Genomic DNA, 17,560 nt, shown 5'->3' on the forward strand with positions numbered 1-17,560 from the left:
GAACATTAGCGTGAGCTAATGCAAGTGACCCTAGTATGTAGTACGATACCGGACAACTCGTTGCAAAGGTGGGGAAAGTTCAGATCGCTATTCTTAGGTATTTTCCATAATGTAAAAACACATTTCCTAGGAAATGTATGCTGTTATTACATTATGGAGGGAGGTCACTACCCAGACTGGTTTCAGCCTTTTTTGAGGCTTCATCAGTGAGTAGCTAGACCATAATACCTAAGTGTATAGCGAAAAGAACTTAATATACTCTGCTATACGAGTATCCAAAGAGGTGCAACCATTAAGTTACTTAATTATAAAGAGCTAATAAGCTTCATTTCGGCAATATAAACAATATTTTAAATTAAGGCGATATAAAATCCACATTGTTTCAAAACCGAATAAGAAACTCAAAGATTGGAATCAGAGAGTTTCATGCCGAATATAGTAAACTATAAAGTATCAGCGAACATTAGCGTGAGCAAATGCAAGTGACCCTAGTACGTAGTACAATACCGGACAACTCGTTGCAAAGGTGGGGAAAGTTCAGATCGCTATTCTTAGGTATTTTCCATAATGTAAAAACACATTTCCTAGGATATGTATGCTGTTATTACATTATGGAGGGAGGTCACTACCCAGACCGGTTTCAGCTTTTTTTGAGGCTATATCAGTGAGTAGCTAGACCATAATACCTAAGTGTATATACCTAAGTGTATAGCTTGAACTTTCCCCACCTTCAACGAGTTGTCCGGTATTGTACTACGTACTAGGGTCACTTGCGTCACTTGCATTAGCTCATGCTAGTGTTCGCCGATACTTTATAGTTTACTATATTCGGCATGAAACTCTCTGATTCCAATCTTTGAGTTTCTTATTCGGTTTTGAAACAATGTGGATTTTATATCCCCTTAATTTAAAATATTGTTTATATCACCGAAATGAAGCTTATTAGCTCTTTATAATTAAGTAACTTAATGGTTGCACCTCTTTGGATACTCGTATAGCAGAGTATATTAAGTTCTTTTCGCTGTACACTTAGGCATATACACTTAGGTATTATGGTCTAGCTACTCACTGATGAAGCCTCAAAAAAGGCTGAAACCGGTCTGGGTAGTGACCTCCCTCCATAATGTAATAACAGCATACATTTCCTAGGAAATGTGTTTTTACATTATGGAAAATACCTAAGAATAGCGATCTGAACTTTCCCCACCTTTGCAATGAGTCGTCCGGTATTGTACTACGTACTAGGGTCACTTGCATTAGCTCATGCTAGTGTTCGCTGATACTTTATAGTTTACTATATTCGGCATGAAACTCTCTGATTCCAATCTTTGAGTTTCTTATTCGGTTTTGAAACAATGTGGATTTTATATCCCCTTAATTTAAAATATTGTTTATATTGCCGAAATGAAGCTTATTAGCTCTTTATAATTAAGTAATTATTAATACATTACAAAATAATCAAGGTGTTCCATGAAAATTTCAGGATTTGTGAAGTGTTCCGTCATAGGAAAAATCTGGGAAACACTGGTATAAGGCCTTTATCAGGTCTCATATGGATTATTGTACACAGATTTGGTCAACTAGTTTCATGGTGATGAGGACACATTGGAAAGGGTTCAGAGAAGACTGACTAATGTGGTAACTGATCTTTGGGACGTGGGATAAGAAGATAGATTAAGGGAATGCAGTTTGCAAAGTGGAAGAAAGGGAATATGATCAATACATTTAAGTTGGTAAAGGGTTGTTGCCAGGTTAATCTGGAAGAAATTTTTCATAGAATGGGGGGGGTGAACAAGGGGGGAATCCCTAGAAGCTGTATAAGGAGGGTGTGAGCAGAGCAAGTTCTTTGCATGGGGAGTGGTTGGTGAGTAGAATGTATTGCCTGACGTGGTGAATGTGGAGATACATTGAATAAGTTTAAAGCATGGTTTGATGGGCTTTGTGTGTAACAGTGTGTGTGTACCTCTTGCGATGAGTCTTTTGACTCCATGGAGATGTGGTGTTAATAATAATAATCATTTAAGAATGTGTAAGCAGAACTAATCTCAGGTGATGTGTCACTTAAACAGAATGGGATAGGAAAGGTTGGAAACATAGGTTTATGATATGTGATTAACAGGAAAATTACCCAAAGGAAGACTAATATGTAGGTGCATGGATGTAGTTTGAAGTTCTTAGAAGACTGCAATATAAGCTTTTACAGTATTTGAGTACTAACAAACACAGACTAATTGAAGAAAACTATTGATAAGAAGCTAGTAATAATGCAAACTCTTCATATAGCACAATTCGTAGCATCATGTGAACCTACTGGGGATAGCTGTCAGCAATTTAATGATGTAATTATGATTGTTATGACACACAGGCTGTGTGTGTGTGTGTGTGGGAGAGAAAGAAAGAAAGTTAGAAGTTAGAAATGGCCCCAAGAGACAGTTTTTTTGTCAAGAAAGAAAAGCGAAAACTGCTGTAGAAATACATTGGGTAGAAATCAACTCCAGCTTCCTATTAGAACTAGTCACTAATGTCAGAAGTTATTTTTATTAATGAGACCTGGATAATAGAGGATGACATCATTACCGGAATAGAATGTGATGGATTCAATGTATTCAGGAAAGAGTGACAAGATAGGCAAAGCTAGGGAGTGTTACTAATGATTGTAGAGGAGTTAAATCAAACCAGAGTAGAAATCTTCAACACTGGAGGCAGTATGAATAATACAGGAAATGGGAAAGATAAAGTTAGCATCCTAAAATACACAGGATGTTGTTACAGACTCATCTGAAGAGGACAGTGACCTGCATGGACAGATAAATCTTATAGATACAAGAACTGTCACTGTGGGAGATTTCAGTTATGGGAATATAAAATGTAGAGAGAAAAATCATGCAAGATATGGGAAAGGGATTTTATAGAGTTACTGAGTGATAAGTATCTTAAGCATCATACGAGAGAAGATTCATAGTACAAGAACATTAGATCTCCTAATAGTATCGGAGGATCTGTTAATAAGTGAGATGGCTTATGTTTCCAGTTCAGTGTTCATATAGTTTTGACTTGTGAAGTGACAGTGTGTGTGAAAGTTTTGATTAAGAAGAGTTATGTAGAATTACAAGGTAGATCATGATAATAATAAACTGAGAAAGCAGCTGGAAGTAGTGCCTTGTTGTGAGAAAAACTGCCTAGTAAATGAATCAACAATGTATGAGAAAAATTCAAAGGGTGTTTGAAGGAAGCTATTTCTGACTGCATCTTCAGAATTAGGAAAATAAATTGCATGGTAGCAGGAGCTGCATAAAAGGAGAATGTTGTGGATGTGATATCTTGAAAATAGTAATGAGACTCAGGATCAGTATAAACAGTAAGGTGAAAGAGTGATGGTCATGGTGAGGAATGCAAAATTGGATTATGAAAGAAGAGGAAAGTGTCAGCTACAGTAGAAGATGAGTTGGTAAGTGTTCAGTTTAGTAAGGTATAATATACCTTCCAGATAGACTGAGTAAGTCTCTCTCTCTCTCTCTCTCTCACACACACACACACACCAGGTAGAGTGACAGTGAAAGAGCTTGAAGAACAATGTGTGTGAAATTTTGTTGCAAACTTGGTAAAAATTTTACAGAGACATTTCAATTGCTTAACCAAGCATATGGGGAGGACTGTATGAGCCGAACACAGTGCTATGAGTAGTTCAAGCATTTTAAAAAAAGGGTAGAACACCGGTCAGTGAAGATCCGAGGCCTAGACAACCTTCCACATCAACAGACAATGATAACCATGTCGAGAGAGTTTGTGCTGTGATTCGTGAAAATCGTTGTTTAACTGTCTGAGAAGTTGCTGATGAAGTGGACATCAGTATAGGATCTTGCCATCAAATTTTGACTGAAAAACTTCCGATGTGTTGTGTCAGTGCTAAATTCATGCTGTGTTTGTTGACTGATGATCATGTTGAAATCAGCCAGGAATTGCTTGCCAATGCAAATGGTAATAAAAACTTTCTTAAGAACATCATAATAGGAGATGAGACATGGGTTTATGGCTATGATGTTGAAATTTTGCTGCAAACTTGGTAAAAATGATCTTGAAACCAAGATGTAATCATCACAGTGGGTGGGGTAAGGGTCTCCTCGACCAAAAAAAAGCACAGATGAGTAGGTCAAAGATCAAGGTGATGTTGGTTGTGTTTTTTGGTTGAAAAGATATTGTCCATTATGAATTTGTACCACTTGGTCAGATGGTAAACAAAAAGTTGTACCAGGAAGCTTTAGCGTGTTTGAGGGATGTTGTGTGCAGGAAGAGGCTTCAATTGTGGGAAAACCAGACTTGGATGTTGCACCACGACAATGCACTGGCTCACGCATCGCTCCTCATCCGCAGTTATATGGCAAAACATCAGACATCTGCTTTGCCCCATTGACCCTATTCTCCAGACTAAGCCCTAGCAGACTTTCTCCTGTTTCCCAAACTTAAAACTACTTTGAAAGGATGTTGATTCCAAACCATAGAAGAGATTCAGGAAAATGCGATAAGAGAACTGCGTGCATCACAGAAAGTGTGTTCCAGGAAGCATTTCAACAATGGAAGAAACGTTGGAAATGGCATATTGCCAGTAGAGGGAACTACTTTGAAGGGGACAATGCTTAAAATGTTGTAAAATGAGTAATGAAGTCTTTGTAGCCAAAGTTCAGTCATTTTTTGAATATATATAAACACACCTTGTATGTATATAAAAAAACATGAATAACGTATAAACACAGTTTATACGTTATTCATGTGTTATTACCATGTTTACATTGTTGATTCCTCAGTTATGTGTGCTTGTGTATTGATCAATTTTTTAATTTTATGCTGATTTAAAATTTTTCAGTTTTATGACTTGGGTGAAAATTTTGTGTAATATTTCACGTAAGTTTTGCATCTTTATTTTTTCAAAATATGCTTGCTTAAGTTTCAGTTTGTCAAGAAGGCTGATATTATTAATTTAATTTCCTTGTAAGCTGTTCTATGAGTATAAATGAAATATCAAAATTTAAGTTAGTTATAATTCAAACCTTTTACCAAGTTCTGTATCACAATTAAGCTGACAACATTGATCTCTGCCTACTTTTCTTCGCTTCCAGATAGTCTTCTGCAGTGTTAACATGAGACTATAGAATATGCTGCGATCTACTAACAGGTCTATCTTCTCATTAAATATAAATTTTATATACTTCATTTTAATCCTACATCTACACACATGGATTTCATGAAATTTTGAAATGATGGAAATTTTTTCAGACCACTGACTGGATGTAGTTTGAACATGAGTTTTAGCAATTTTTGGTTTCTGGATGTTAATCAAGGTAGGGAGAAGAATATCAAAGAAAGACTTCAAATTATGTATTCTTATTTTCTTAGCTATCTCATAATGAATATATGATTCTTCTCTTATCAAGGGGCCTTACCTCATTCGATTGTAATATCCTATGTCCACTTTTATAATCAAGAGGTAAGGCAATGCAGGAATGAATATATTTACTTTATATATTTTTCTCTGAAAGTGTTCATTTTTGTCTACAGCATTGGGTGTTATATCAAGAGTGAATATACTTTGTGTTGTTTATTAGTACACCCAATTCTACATTTACACAGTAAATTGGTTCCAGAAAAAACCATGTAGAAAAGAATACAGTGCATATGAAAAAATAGATGAATGGTTCCAGATGTGAAAACCCAATACGAACAATAAGTTATTTTCACACAAAACATATGAAAACCATTGGATAAAACGCTATTTAATTTTAATGGAATATTTTTTATTTTAAATGCTTATTTAAAGTATATACATATGTATCCTTAAAGAAAATAGTGTGTCACTAATAAAACAAAAATTCGAAAAGGCCCAAATACACCCGCACATATGGTTATTAGTTAAATTTTATTTACTGTCACTTTCTGAAAATAGCAGCATTCTTTTGTGTAAGACTGGAATTAAATCACTTCTATCACTTGAAACACTTTGGCCGTCCTTTTCATACTGCAATGGTGAAATGTTTTCTTCAATAAAAGGAACTAAATTAGCACTAATTTCCAATAATTCTGAAGGTTGATTTTTTTTTCTTTTTACCACAAACTCTATAATTAATCGTTGCGATTCTGTTTTGACTAGATCTATGTATAATTCTTCTATCACACCATACATGACTGCAGCTCACGTTTAAGCTGTTCAGCTCGTTCAGTATTTGGATCACGTGTAAGAAAATGACTTTGCAATTTACTAGCTATTTGAAGCCCTTTAATTATTCCTGCAGTGAGTGGAATCTCCTCATCATCACTATTTTCTTTTTTGTCGAGATTCTCAAGGACAACTTCTATTATTTCGTCATCACTAACAGCTTCATCAATCACCAATTCTTCAATATCTGCAGAGGAAAAATCATCAAATCCTTCTCTGCAAACTGCACATGCTAATCTGATGATATTGGGATATTCAGTTGTATGCAAAGGTGCAGAGTTGTTTTTTTTTTTTTTTTTTTCAACATTCTGGCCAAGTAGCTTTCCACCATGCATTTAAAGTTGATGGTTTCAATTCTGATAATGCCAACTTAGCAAGTTTGATGCAATCCATAATAGAAATTTTTTCCACATATCAATAACTATCAATAAATTATCCTTATCTATTTTATCCAAAATGTATTGGAATGTTCTTCTTATGTAGTAAGTGTTGAAGTAGCAATCACATCCTAGTCTAGTGGTTGTAGTAAGGATGTTGTGTTAGGTGGCATAAAATAAAATTCCACATTTGGGTGTGTTCTAAAACAGGATGGCCAGGGGCATTGTCTATAATTAATAAAACTTTTTAAAGTGAAGATTTTTTTCTCAAATAGCATCTAACTTCTGAAACAAAACATTGATGGAACCATTCATTAAAAAAAATTTCTTTTTTAACCCAAACTTTTTTGTTTGCCTTCCAGTGCACTGGTAATGTGTTAAAATCAACACCTTTCATTGCCCGTGGTCTTAGAGATCGATTAATGAGTAATGGTTTTAATATACAATCCCCTGAGGCATTGCTGCAAAATAGTAGAGTCACATGATCCTTAACTGCTTTAAAGCTGCCAAACACTTTTTTGTGATTTTGCTATATAAGTTCTACTTGGCATTTTTTCCAAAAAAAGGCCAGTCTCATCTGGGTTCCAAACTTCACCAGGAGTGTAGCCACCATTTTCAATAATTTTAGACAGTTTTGAAAGAAATTCCATAGCTGCCGGCTCATCTGCAGATGCAGCTTCTCCTTTTATTTTTATGTTATGAAGTGCATATCTTTTGAGAAATTTTGTAAGCCAACCTGTGCTTGCAGAAAAATCACCATTGTTGTTTGTTGTTGTTGGCTCCTTTTCCTGAATCTGTTTGTGCAACCCTATGCTTTCTGTTTGATGACATTTCCGACTAAAGGTATTCCTTTTTGTGAGCAATCTTGTATCGACATCTTCGCTTTTATAATGTCTCTCGTATACGATGATGACTTGGCACCTAATTTTGTTCCATAAAGAACAGATTTTCTAATGGCCTCTTAATTTTTCTTAATCATTCTCATGGTAGCTTCGTTCAATCCAAAATATTTCCCTAAGGATGTTGAACCTTCTCCAGCTGCTAAACAATCTAAAATTTGGATCTTAGTTTCTAAAGAAATAGCTTTCCTTTTCTTTTTCTGTCTAACCGAATTATCTGACGTCATGATTAATGGGGTAATATTATGAAAATAGTCAATAATTAATTGTACTAATTTTATATTATGCGTACAAAACTTCAAAATTTAATACATACCTGTATAACTCTATTGCACGAACAAAACTTTCATGAACAAAACACAAGTGTAAATATTTCGAATTGTAAACAAGAAATGATTGTTTAGCAAACAGCTTAACTCCTTCCAAGCAGCTTTATATTAGGCAGGCTTCCCTTAATGGACCAACTTAACTTCGAGGAATCAGCATGGCACCCTTTTGCTTCCAGGAATCAATGGCAAGGAATATAATGGATCATCTGTCAGCTTAACTTTATGGAATCGTAATTACAAAAATTGATTTTTTAGTTGTCATCATAATTGTCTACATTCTGTAGTGTAGAGTAATCCCTGATATTTAAAACATCAAGGTGGTTCCCCAAAATTCAAGTTTAAGTACGTATGTACCTTTCTCGGAAATGATAATTATAATGGAAATACCCTTTTTAACAGAACTGAATTCAAACAGAAATTTTAAAAATAAGTACCATTTAAACTGTGTTAAATCAAAATATACCATGTAAAACTAGAATTATTTTTGTTTTCTAAACCGTGTTATTTCGAAATCATGTAAAAAGAGAATTAGCTGTACATTGGTACTACAAAATTTAATTCTGTCTCTCATTTGAATCCTTTGCTTGTTTAAGCATAATGTCAAGTACACTTGTTCTTAGTAGCTACTGTTTTGTTCTGTTTCTGTAATTGATTTATTTATCTAGGTTAGCTGGATAGGTTCATTGAACTATCCTATGTTAAGATTTGATAAAATTTGGCATCTTTCCTAAAATTTATTGACACAGCGTTAATTAGTATGAAAAGATTGAATTGTTATACAGTATTATATGAAGCCTTATTACTTTCATTGTTATGATAATTACAAGATTAAGTGCAAAGAGGACTGCAGTCACATCCTTAGGTGGTAGATGATTTTTCATCATTCAGTATGAGACCACTACCCTGCTTATTGGTAGTTTGAAGTGGCTTGAAAAAGTATCATGTTTAGTCACTGAAGGAGGGATATTTGTTCTTTTTGCTCACACACGGCATCAAATTGATGCTATGTATCAGAAAAAAGGAATAATTAAAAAACTCCTTTCTCATTATTATTAATAGCACTAAATAGGAGTTGCTAATATCACCACATCATGGCTCCTGCTGTGTGATTAGTCCATGATATAAGAAAATAAAGTATTATTTGCAGGAAAATATTGCTGGACAAAAGGCAATAGTGTTCTTCACCTCAAGAACTTTTGAACTTCCTTAATAATGATTGTTTACTGTTGTATTTACAAAGGATGATATGAAATCTTTCATGGAGGTTACCCAATGTAATGTAAATATAGATTAGGAGGTTCTTCAACAATTCTTGCTCTGCCATTTTGATAAGTTCTTCGATGGTAGGTTCCTTTTTATACAAATTCATTAATTCATTTATATCTTCAGACTTAAGAGCCAACTGATTTGCCATCTCAACCACAATCATTGTTGCCTTTTCCAGAAAAATATTCAAAATCTCAGTATCTTCTCCCTATGGATACATAATGCTATCTCATTATTTCTGTATCCTGCCATTTCATACAGCCATAATAGAAAATTTATACACCTGATATAGCAGGAATCTGCTGAACTTTGCTCCTGCTTACTTATTTTGTTAAGTGGGTATAGTCTGTGTGGACATAGCTAGACTGTAGTGCTCTGCTAAATAATTTTTTGTGTTGTCACTAGCAATAAATGTCAGTGTGTGTGTTCATGTATACACACACACACACACATATTCATCTGGATTGCTGAAATGCTAAATATACATGATGGTAGATGAAGAGAGGGCCCTTGAACTTCCATTTGTTCCCAGGCTCTGAAATCTTTATCTAAGCAGTACAATAATCAGAGTATTGCTGAAGTTGAGTATTAATTTCAGTAGGTTATAAATAAGCACATAAAGCACTTTGTTGTGATGCATGGATTTCTTACTTGCATATTATTATTATGATAAAAATTAGTATAGGTGATGAGAAGAACAGCAAAAGAAAATGGACAGGATATCTCGCCAGAATGAAAGATAACAGATGGACAGTCAGAGTAACAAACTGGTATCCGAGAGATACCAAAAGGAAAACTGGAAGACCAGCCTTAAGGTGGGAAGAACCACTGATTAAGAAAGTCGGAAGAAAATGGAGAACAAAGGCCCAAGACAGGAATAGCTGGACTCTTTACGACCTGCAGTCACGGAGAAATCCTGACTGAAATCACAGGTCCATCAAGGTAATAGGTGATGAGACTAAGAGGAGGTGTAATCTTTTGGGTTGTAAATATTAATCTTTCAAATTTTATTTAAAATTTGAGTTGTTAATTGGTATATGTCACTGACCTGAAGATTTATCATTATACATTTTGTGAAGTTTAACCCAATAATAATAATAATAATACTATACACGTCAGAAGGCCATTGATTTGGTTAAATAACACAGGCCTGCAAAATTCGAGTCATGAAAAGTTGTCTGGAAACTATTAACTGTTTCTGATTTATTTTTGACCACTGATTTCAAATATCTCTTCCATTTTTCTCTATCACATAAGGATTTTTCACCAAATGGATCTCAATGTTACAGTAAAATAGCTTTAAAATGCATTATATTAAGTAAAATAACAGCATTTAAAATTTTCTCTAAACAATTTTGGAATGCAAGTATTGGAAAAAAAATTTTAAATTAAAGTAATTAAAGATTAATCTTTAGTACATATTTTATATTCCATTGTGATGTCTTTTTCTTTTTCCTTCAAAGTTCTTTTTGAACTTTTTCTGTGAAATTCTTTTCCTGGGTCATCTCTGTGCAACATCCAGAAATAGTCTGACATCATGTTGACATTCCACCTGCCCTGATACCTTCTTTCCATCTCCTTGATGTCTTGATAGAATCACTCTCCTTCCTCTTCACTGACAGTTCCTCGATTCTCAGGAAAGTAGTCTAAATGAGAGTTGAGAGTTTTAAGCTCATGGAGCATCCCAAATCCTTGAACTTCTGTAGCATGTCTTCCACAATCATTTTATAGTTGGGGTCCTTGTGATTTCCTAAAAATTTGGTCACCACCTCTTTCAAAACTTTCCATGCTTCTTTTTCAACAGTTGCCATTTTTTCTTCGAACAGTTTATCCTTCATAAGTTTCCTGATGTCTGGACCGATAAAAATACATTCTTTCAATTTTGCTGTAGATAGTCCCGGAAATATTGCACAGATGTGTTTAAAACACTCTCCTTCTTTCAACATAGCCTTGACAAATTGCTTTATCAGTCCCAGCTTTATGTGAAGTGGGAGTAAAAGGATTTTTTCCAGAGCAACCAAAGTTTCATGTAACACATTTTTACTTCCAGGTTCTGATGTGACTCTTTCTGGCCATTCCTTCTTTATCCAATGTTGCTCTAGATCTCGGCTGTCCCACTTGCACAAAAAGCATGGGTATTTGATGTATCCTCTTTGTTAGGTGAATTTTTGACTTCTTGAAGCCATTACAAACACCACTTAAAACACCTCTTGAAGCCATTACAAACACCAGTTAAACGAATTTTAACGAATGACATCAACACTATTACACAACACTATGTAAAAACATTTAAAAACTGCAAATACATTAAATTAAATCTTCACACTAACTTAAAAAATATGCCACCTTTCAGAAATATGATACCCTTAGTTGAACTAAAGTTCAACTAAAGAATCACACAAGAAAATGTGTCTGTGACAACAGGAAAGTCATCCATCTCAGTGAATCAGATTCAAAATAGCCATCTGCACTTTTATTTACATTCCTCCCTCCCTCTCCTATCTTAAGAATAAAAAGTTTCGTGGAAATTTCTTTATTTTCCATAAAAAGGCACTTCAAAAAAGCATTATACAACTAATTAGCTGTAAATAAAGGAGAATGAAAATGAATACTAATGTACTGAATTTAAATCCAAATACTACGAATAAAACTTATAAAATTAGAAATTAGGTAAAATTGGTGGGTGATGAAATTTTTTTACTATTTTTTCTGAACTTAGCACCTAAAAATCTATAAGAATCAATTATTACTTCTCAGACAACTTTTACATCGCAGGCCTGTGTAATCTGTTTACCATTTAATGTTATACTTCTCATTTAGGTAGATGATATACTCTCTTCTTTTATGTGCTTGATTTCATAATAATAAAGTAAAGTTGAATTATCTATTTATAATTTGATGTTGAACTTTGCTTTCAGGTAGAGATGATATACTCTCTTCTTTCTATGCTTGGTTCACATGACAATGAAGATATTACTCGTGGCCTTTTAGCTATGTCAACTAATCAGTCTAGCTGCATTGCAATGAGGCAATCAGGTGTGTTTCAGTTGGAGACATTAGTAGACATATTCAGAGTCTTTTAAAAAAAGGGATGTTGTGGTTTAAATTATGTACATTTAAATTAATTTACACAAATCACTAATTAATTTTTAGTTAAATATAAAGTGTAAACATATAAACATTTTAAAAATCAATTTTTAGTAGCTGAATTGATTTATGTCTGCTATCATATCAGCCAACATTAGTTTTTTCATCCCAATAATAACAAAATATATTAAGCTTTGCCCTTTTATAAGTGAAATACCCTATTGCTATGAGGTGTCTCTTGGTGAAAAACTTGCTGAACAATATCAAAATACTAATTAATGTTATTATAGTAAACATTTCTTCCAATTAAAACCTATAATAAACATGTTTGAAAATCTTCATTCTCCTGAAACAATTAGTTGAAACAAAGATATAATTTATTATCTTCTTCTTCCTTTCCAGTAATAGGCCTAGTGACCTGTTACAGTATCTTCTCATATTTTCAAAGGATATCATCTATTCCTTCTCCCTTGAGGTCGATATCTCTCTCTCTCTCTGGGGAGTCTTCCTTCACTCATTCTTTCTCTATGTTGTCTCCATCTCACTCTATAAAGATTGATGTAGTCTATAACACATATCACCCCAAATTCCTTTAAGATATCACTATTTCTTTTGAAGTCTAGTATATATCCAGCTGTTTTTTGCATGAATTTCATTTATGCAAAATCATTCATGCAAAAAACAGCTGGATATATCAGACTTATCAGTCTTTTTCTATCTGCTTGACTTATGCTCCAGGCTTCTGAACCATATGTTAGATTAGGCTTGCTATTGAGTTATGGGTTCTTATTCTTGTTTTCTTGCTTATTAAATTTGGATTGAATATCTGATCGATAGATTTTGTTATTCCTATAAACCGGTTATTTTGTGTTGCATGTCTTTCTCTCTTTAATAAGATAAGTGGTAGCCTAGAGATCAGTAGCGCACTCAGGGTTTAATCTTGGGGATGGGGGTGGGGAGTTGAGTAGATGATTTGAGAATACACACATTGCATCGCAAACAACCTATGACTGAACATCTGCAATGATTACTAATTCATAAGTAGTATAGAAATAGAAGACACAACACAACATAAATTAAAAAAATGAATTTTATTAATTAGGAAAAGATTTTTGGAAAATTTTCTAGTGTTTTTTTCCTTTTTCTTTGGTGGGGGCAGGGCCTCTTGCCCCCCCCCTCATAATGGGTGCCAAGTTCTATAGTATCATCATTGATGCAATTTTGCTTCTAATTAGGTCTTAGCATTTAAATTTCCATGACTTTGGTTTTGGAAGTGAAGATTTCCATATTGTGCTTCCTTATAGGTGTTTTTGCTATTTCATTTAATGAAAAAGCTGTTCGCTGTAGTGAATCTTCATTATCTTCAATTAGAACTTTATTGTCGGCAAATAAAATTGTATTGATGTTGGTGTAATCATTTATGTGAATGCTAAATCTGTTTGTTTCCCTCTGCTCTCTTATAATATTAGTAATATAGATATTAAAGAGGAGTGGCAATGATTTATTATTAAAACCAAAAATAAATTGTTTAAAAGTACTGTCATATTTCCATTCGAAGTCACAATCCTTTTTTACTGGTTTAAATTTTCTATCTTATCTCTGGTTGTTCAAGATTATTATTATTATTGCATGGGCACTTTCATGGAGTCCTATGACTCACCAAACAAAATATGTTATCATATCCTTCCTTGAAACCATTAACAGACAAAGCACTCACAACTGACTTAGTCCACCCATTCCATTCATTCACCACTTTCTGAGCAAAAAATCAAGTCCTCATGCCCACACTCTTATGAAACCCAGAGATGACCCCTCCAGCCAAGTGCTGAAATATTTCCCCTGCATTGATTCTATAAAATCTGTTAAGAAAGGGGCAGGGGGGAATATGATATAAATGTTTCTGTCATATCCCCCTATAAGGGAGCATATCACTCACTTTAGATCCTCTCCACCACTTCATCTCCCAAGAAACCCAGGTGATGGCCAGACCTGAGCACAGTAATCCAAATGTGGTTATGTCAAGGCTTTATAAAGAGGAATGATAACTCTCTTATCTCTGTTTATTAGTGTGTTCTTCAATAACCAAGTAATCTTGCTTGTGCTACCCTGGCTACTTGAGCAATGTGCCCTCTAAACATCAACTCTTTATCTATTACTACTTCCAAATCCTTCATCAATTTCCTGGAGTACAGTTCTCTCAATGTGGTACACAGCTTGCAATCTTTGTATCCCAAAATGCATAACTACGCTTTTCCACATTAAATTGACATCCATTATGTTTTTTGGTCCATACTGTCAGGCTATTTAAATCATTCTGCAAGCTCTCTACGTCAGCCTGATTAACTATTCACTTACCCAACTTTGCATTATCAGCAAACAACTGAATATGTCCCTTCAAATTATTTCATATATCATTTATATAAAAATTAAACGGTGTTCAAGCACAGAGCCCCTTGGCACACCACTAGCCACCTGCGTTCTCCTGCTTCTGTATATACTACTTTTTGTTACCTGACCATCAGCCACCCTTGTATACATATTATCAGTTTCATATTCATCTCCATTTGTTGCAGTTTGCATAACATTGCAAAAGTATCATCATGTAACCATTCCCTTTATTCAACTCTGCTGTCAACCTTATAAAAAGTTAGTAGATTACTAAGGCATGACCAACCCTTCACAAAGCCATGCTTCACCTCACAGACTATAATATTCTTATCCACCAATTCCTGAATTATCTTTTTGACGAACGTTTCCAGTATTTTTACCACCACCCCTGAGATACCAATTGGTCTATAATTTGCTACCAAAGACGTAGATCCTCTTTTATGCAAAGGAATTATTTTGCCCTCCTACCACTCTCTTATGACTTTGGCAGAATTGAGACTTTAATTAAACAGCCTACTCAGAGGCATTGTCAGTTGGGTGACGGTCAACTGGGCGATGGCCAAGTGGACGATGAAATAATAGATCAAATATGCAATGCTATTCTATTGATCTATTACCCAGTAAATTTAAATAAATTTTGTTTGAGAAACAAGTTAAAAGGTATTATGTTAATGGTATTAACATAAAATTTGAAAAAAACTCACATATAATTAAGTTTATTTTTATTGTGTATAATTACAAAATTGTATAGAAGTTATATTGAATTTCCCATGCAAAAAATGAGTTAATAAATATTTTTGGTCGGGAAAGTCATGTAGTGTGGAGCCAAAGAGTGAATGAATTATTTGCAGATGGCACATTTTTATTTTTTCCCCCTCTTTTGCTCATATTTTTGTTATTTTGTCTAGAAAGGATGGAGGTCCTGTTTTCTGTGTTTTATATTGTTTACTACCTAATAAGACTTGAAACATACACAAAATTATTTATATGATACATGAAATGTGGCCATTACTAGATCTCGAAAATATAAATGTTAATTATGAAATTGCCATTCATCAAGCTTTCATCATCATCATCATCATCAAATTCCTGCCATGTACCCTCAAGGGGTGTACAGGATATGACAGTACTACATGAAAAAATTACATCATTACTAACTTCCTATCTACAATTTTCCTCCAAATCAGTCTGTTACTTGTCAAGACTCCAACATTATCAGATCTTATATTTCTATCGTCTAAGGCACTTTGTAACGTATCAATCCACCTATATCTTGGTCTTCCTCTGGGTCGTTTTTCCTGCCAACCTGGCAGAGAACACTTGTTTTGCTAATCTTTCCTCTCCCATTCTATTTAAGTGACCATACCATCTGAGATTAGCTCTGCTAACGCATTCCTGGATGCTGACAATGTCAAGTTCTTTCCTAATATCCTCATTTTTAATATGATATTGCCATTGATGCCATCTGTTCACGCCTCTAATCTTTCTCAGGACTCTCATATCTGCGGTCTCTAGTCTTTGGTCAAGTGTTTTACTTCTGACCCAGCTCTCAGATCCATAAGTTAAAATTGGTTTGAACACAGTCTTGTATAGCTAATTTAGTGTTCCGACTAATTTCTTTCTTATTCCATATGAATTTATTCAATTGACTTCCCACAATACCAGCTTTGCTGATTCTGTTGTCTATTTCTATATTTAGTTTACCATCTTCAGTAAAAATTGTGCCTAAGTAGCTGAAATGTTTTACTTGTTCCACAGGTTCTCCATTCACAACACAGTTGACATTTTCAATGATTCTGCCTATTTTCATTGTCTTTGTCTTTTTATTGCTGAGCTTCATACCATATCTATTACAACAGCTATTCAATTTAGTCAGAGAATCTTGCAGACTTGTAGGGGATTTATTTAGAAGTATAACATCATCCGCATAAAGCAAAGAGCTGACATTAACATCTCCAATTTTGATATCAGGTTTAATACCACATTCCTTCATAATGTGATCCATATAGATAATGAATAACAGAGGGGATAATGTAGATCCTTGTCTCACACCAGATTTAATATTAAACCATCTTCCTGTACTTCCTTCAATTCTAACTGCTGACTCACAACTCAAATAAAGACTAAGTATTGCTTGATATAATGCCCCATTGACACCATATAACTGCAGCGTATTGAATAGCTTCTCTCTTGGCACCTTGTCATATGCCTTTTCCAATTGGACAAAACTTAAATACAGATCTTTGTTATATTCCCATGCTTTCTCGACTATTTGTCATAAAGTGAAGATCTGATCCTGACAGCCTCTATTTGACCTGAATCCAGCTTGTTCTTCACCAAGCTTTTCTTCCACAATTCTTCTCAACCGTTTCTCAAGTATACTTGCATAGATCTTGCCAGGAACACTCAGTAGGGAAATACCTCTGTAATTCTCACATTCAGTTTTATTTCCCTTTTTATATATGGGTACTATGAGAGCTCTACGCCAATCATCAGGAATTCGTCCCTCTGTCCAGGCTTTCTGAACTATGCAGTGCAGCCACTGTAAGACTCTTATACCACCATACTTCAGCATTTCTGGTCGAATATCATCTACTCCTGCTGCCTTTCCACATTTCAAGCCTTTGATGGCTTTTTCTACTTCAAGTATGGATATGTATTCCTGACTGCATGCCTGGTCAGTGTTTTTTATCACTGTGCTGTCATCACTGCTTGTTTCATTTAGCAGTTTTTCAAAGTAATTACTCCATACTTCAAGGATATCTTTTTCTCCTGTTTTCATTTCACCTTTATCATCTCTAATTCCTTTTACAGCACTCTTTCCTCCATTCCTAAGCTTCTTCAACAACCTCCAGAATATTTTGCCACCTTCTTGATATTTATTTTCTATATTCTTGCCAAAGTCCTCCCATGACTTTTGTTTAGCTAGTTTTACACACTGTTTAGCTTTCTTACATTTGTCTCTGTATTCTGTAAGAGTAAAAGCTGACTTATTTGCCAGGAACT

The 17,560-nt window shown here is 34.5% G+C and overlaps 1 protein-coding gene across 1 annotated transcript in view; it reads left to right on the top strand.

Annotated features, from left to right (window-relative positions):
• The window catches only part of LOC150093786 (uncharacterized), a 374,903-nt gene that overhangs the window by 68,821 nt on the left and 288,522 nt on the right, over positions 1 to 17,560 (top strand). The window contains exon 4 of the mRNA XM_090412515.1: positions 11,998 to 12,115. Coding sequence (XP_090268641.1) covers positions 11,998 to 12,115 — 118 coding nt within the window. The remainder of the gene's footprint in view (positions 1 to 11,997; positions 12,116 to 17,560) is intronic.

Source organism: Typopeltis vanoorti, chromosome 23, assembly GCF_054136105.1.
Source record: "Typopeltis vanoorti isolate ZY-2024b chromosome 23, IOZ_Tvanoo_1.0, whole genome shotgun sequence".
Lineage (NCBI taxonomy): Eukaryota > Metazoa > Arthropoda > Arachnida > Uropygi > Thelyphonidae > Typopeltis > Typopeltis vanoorti.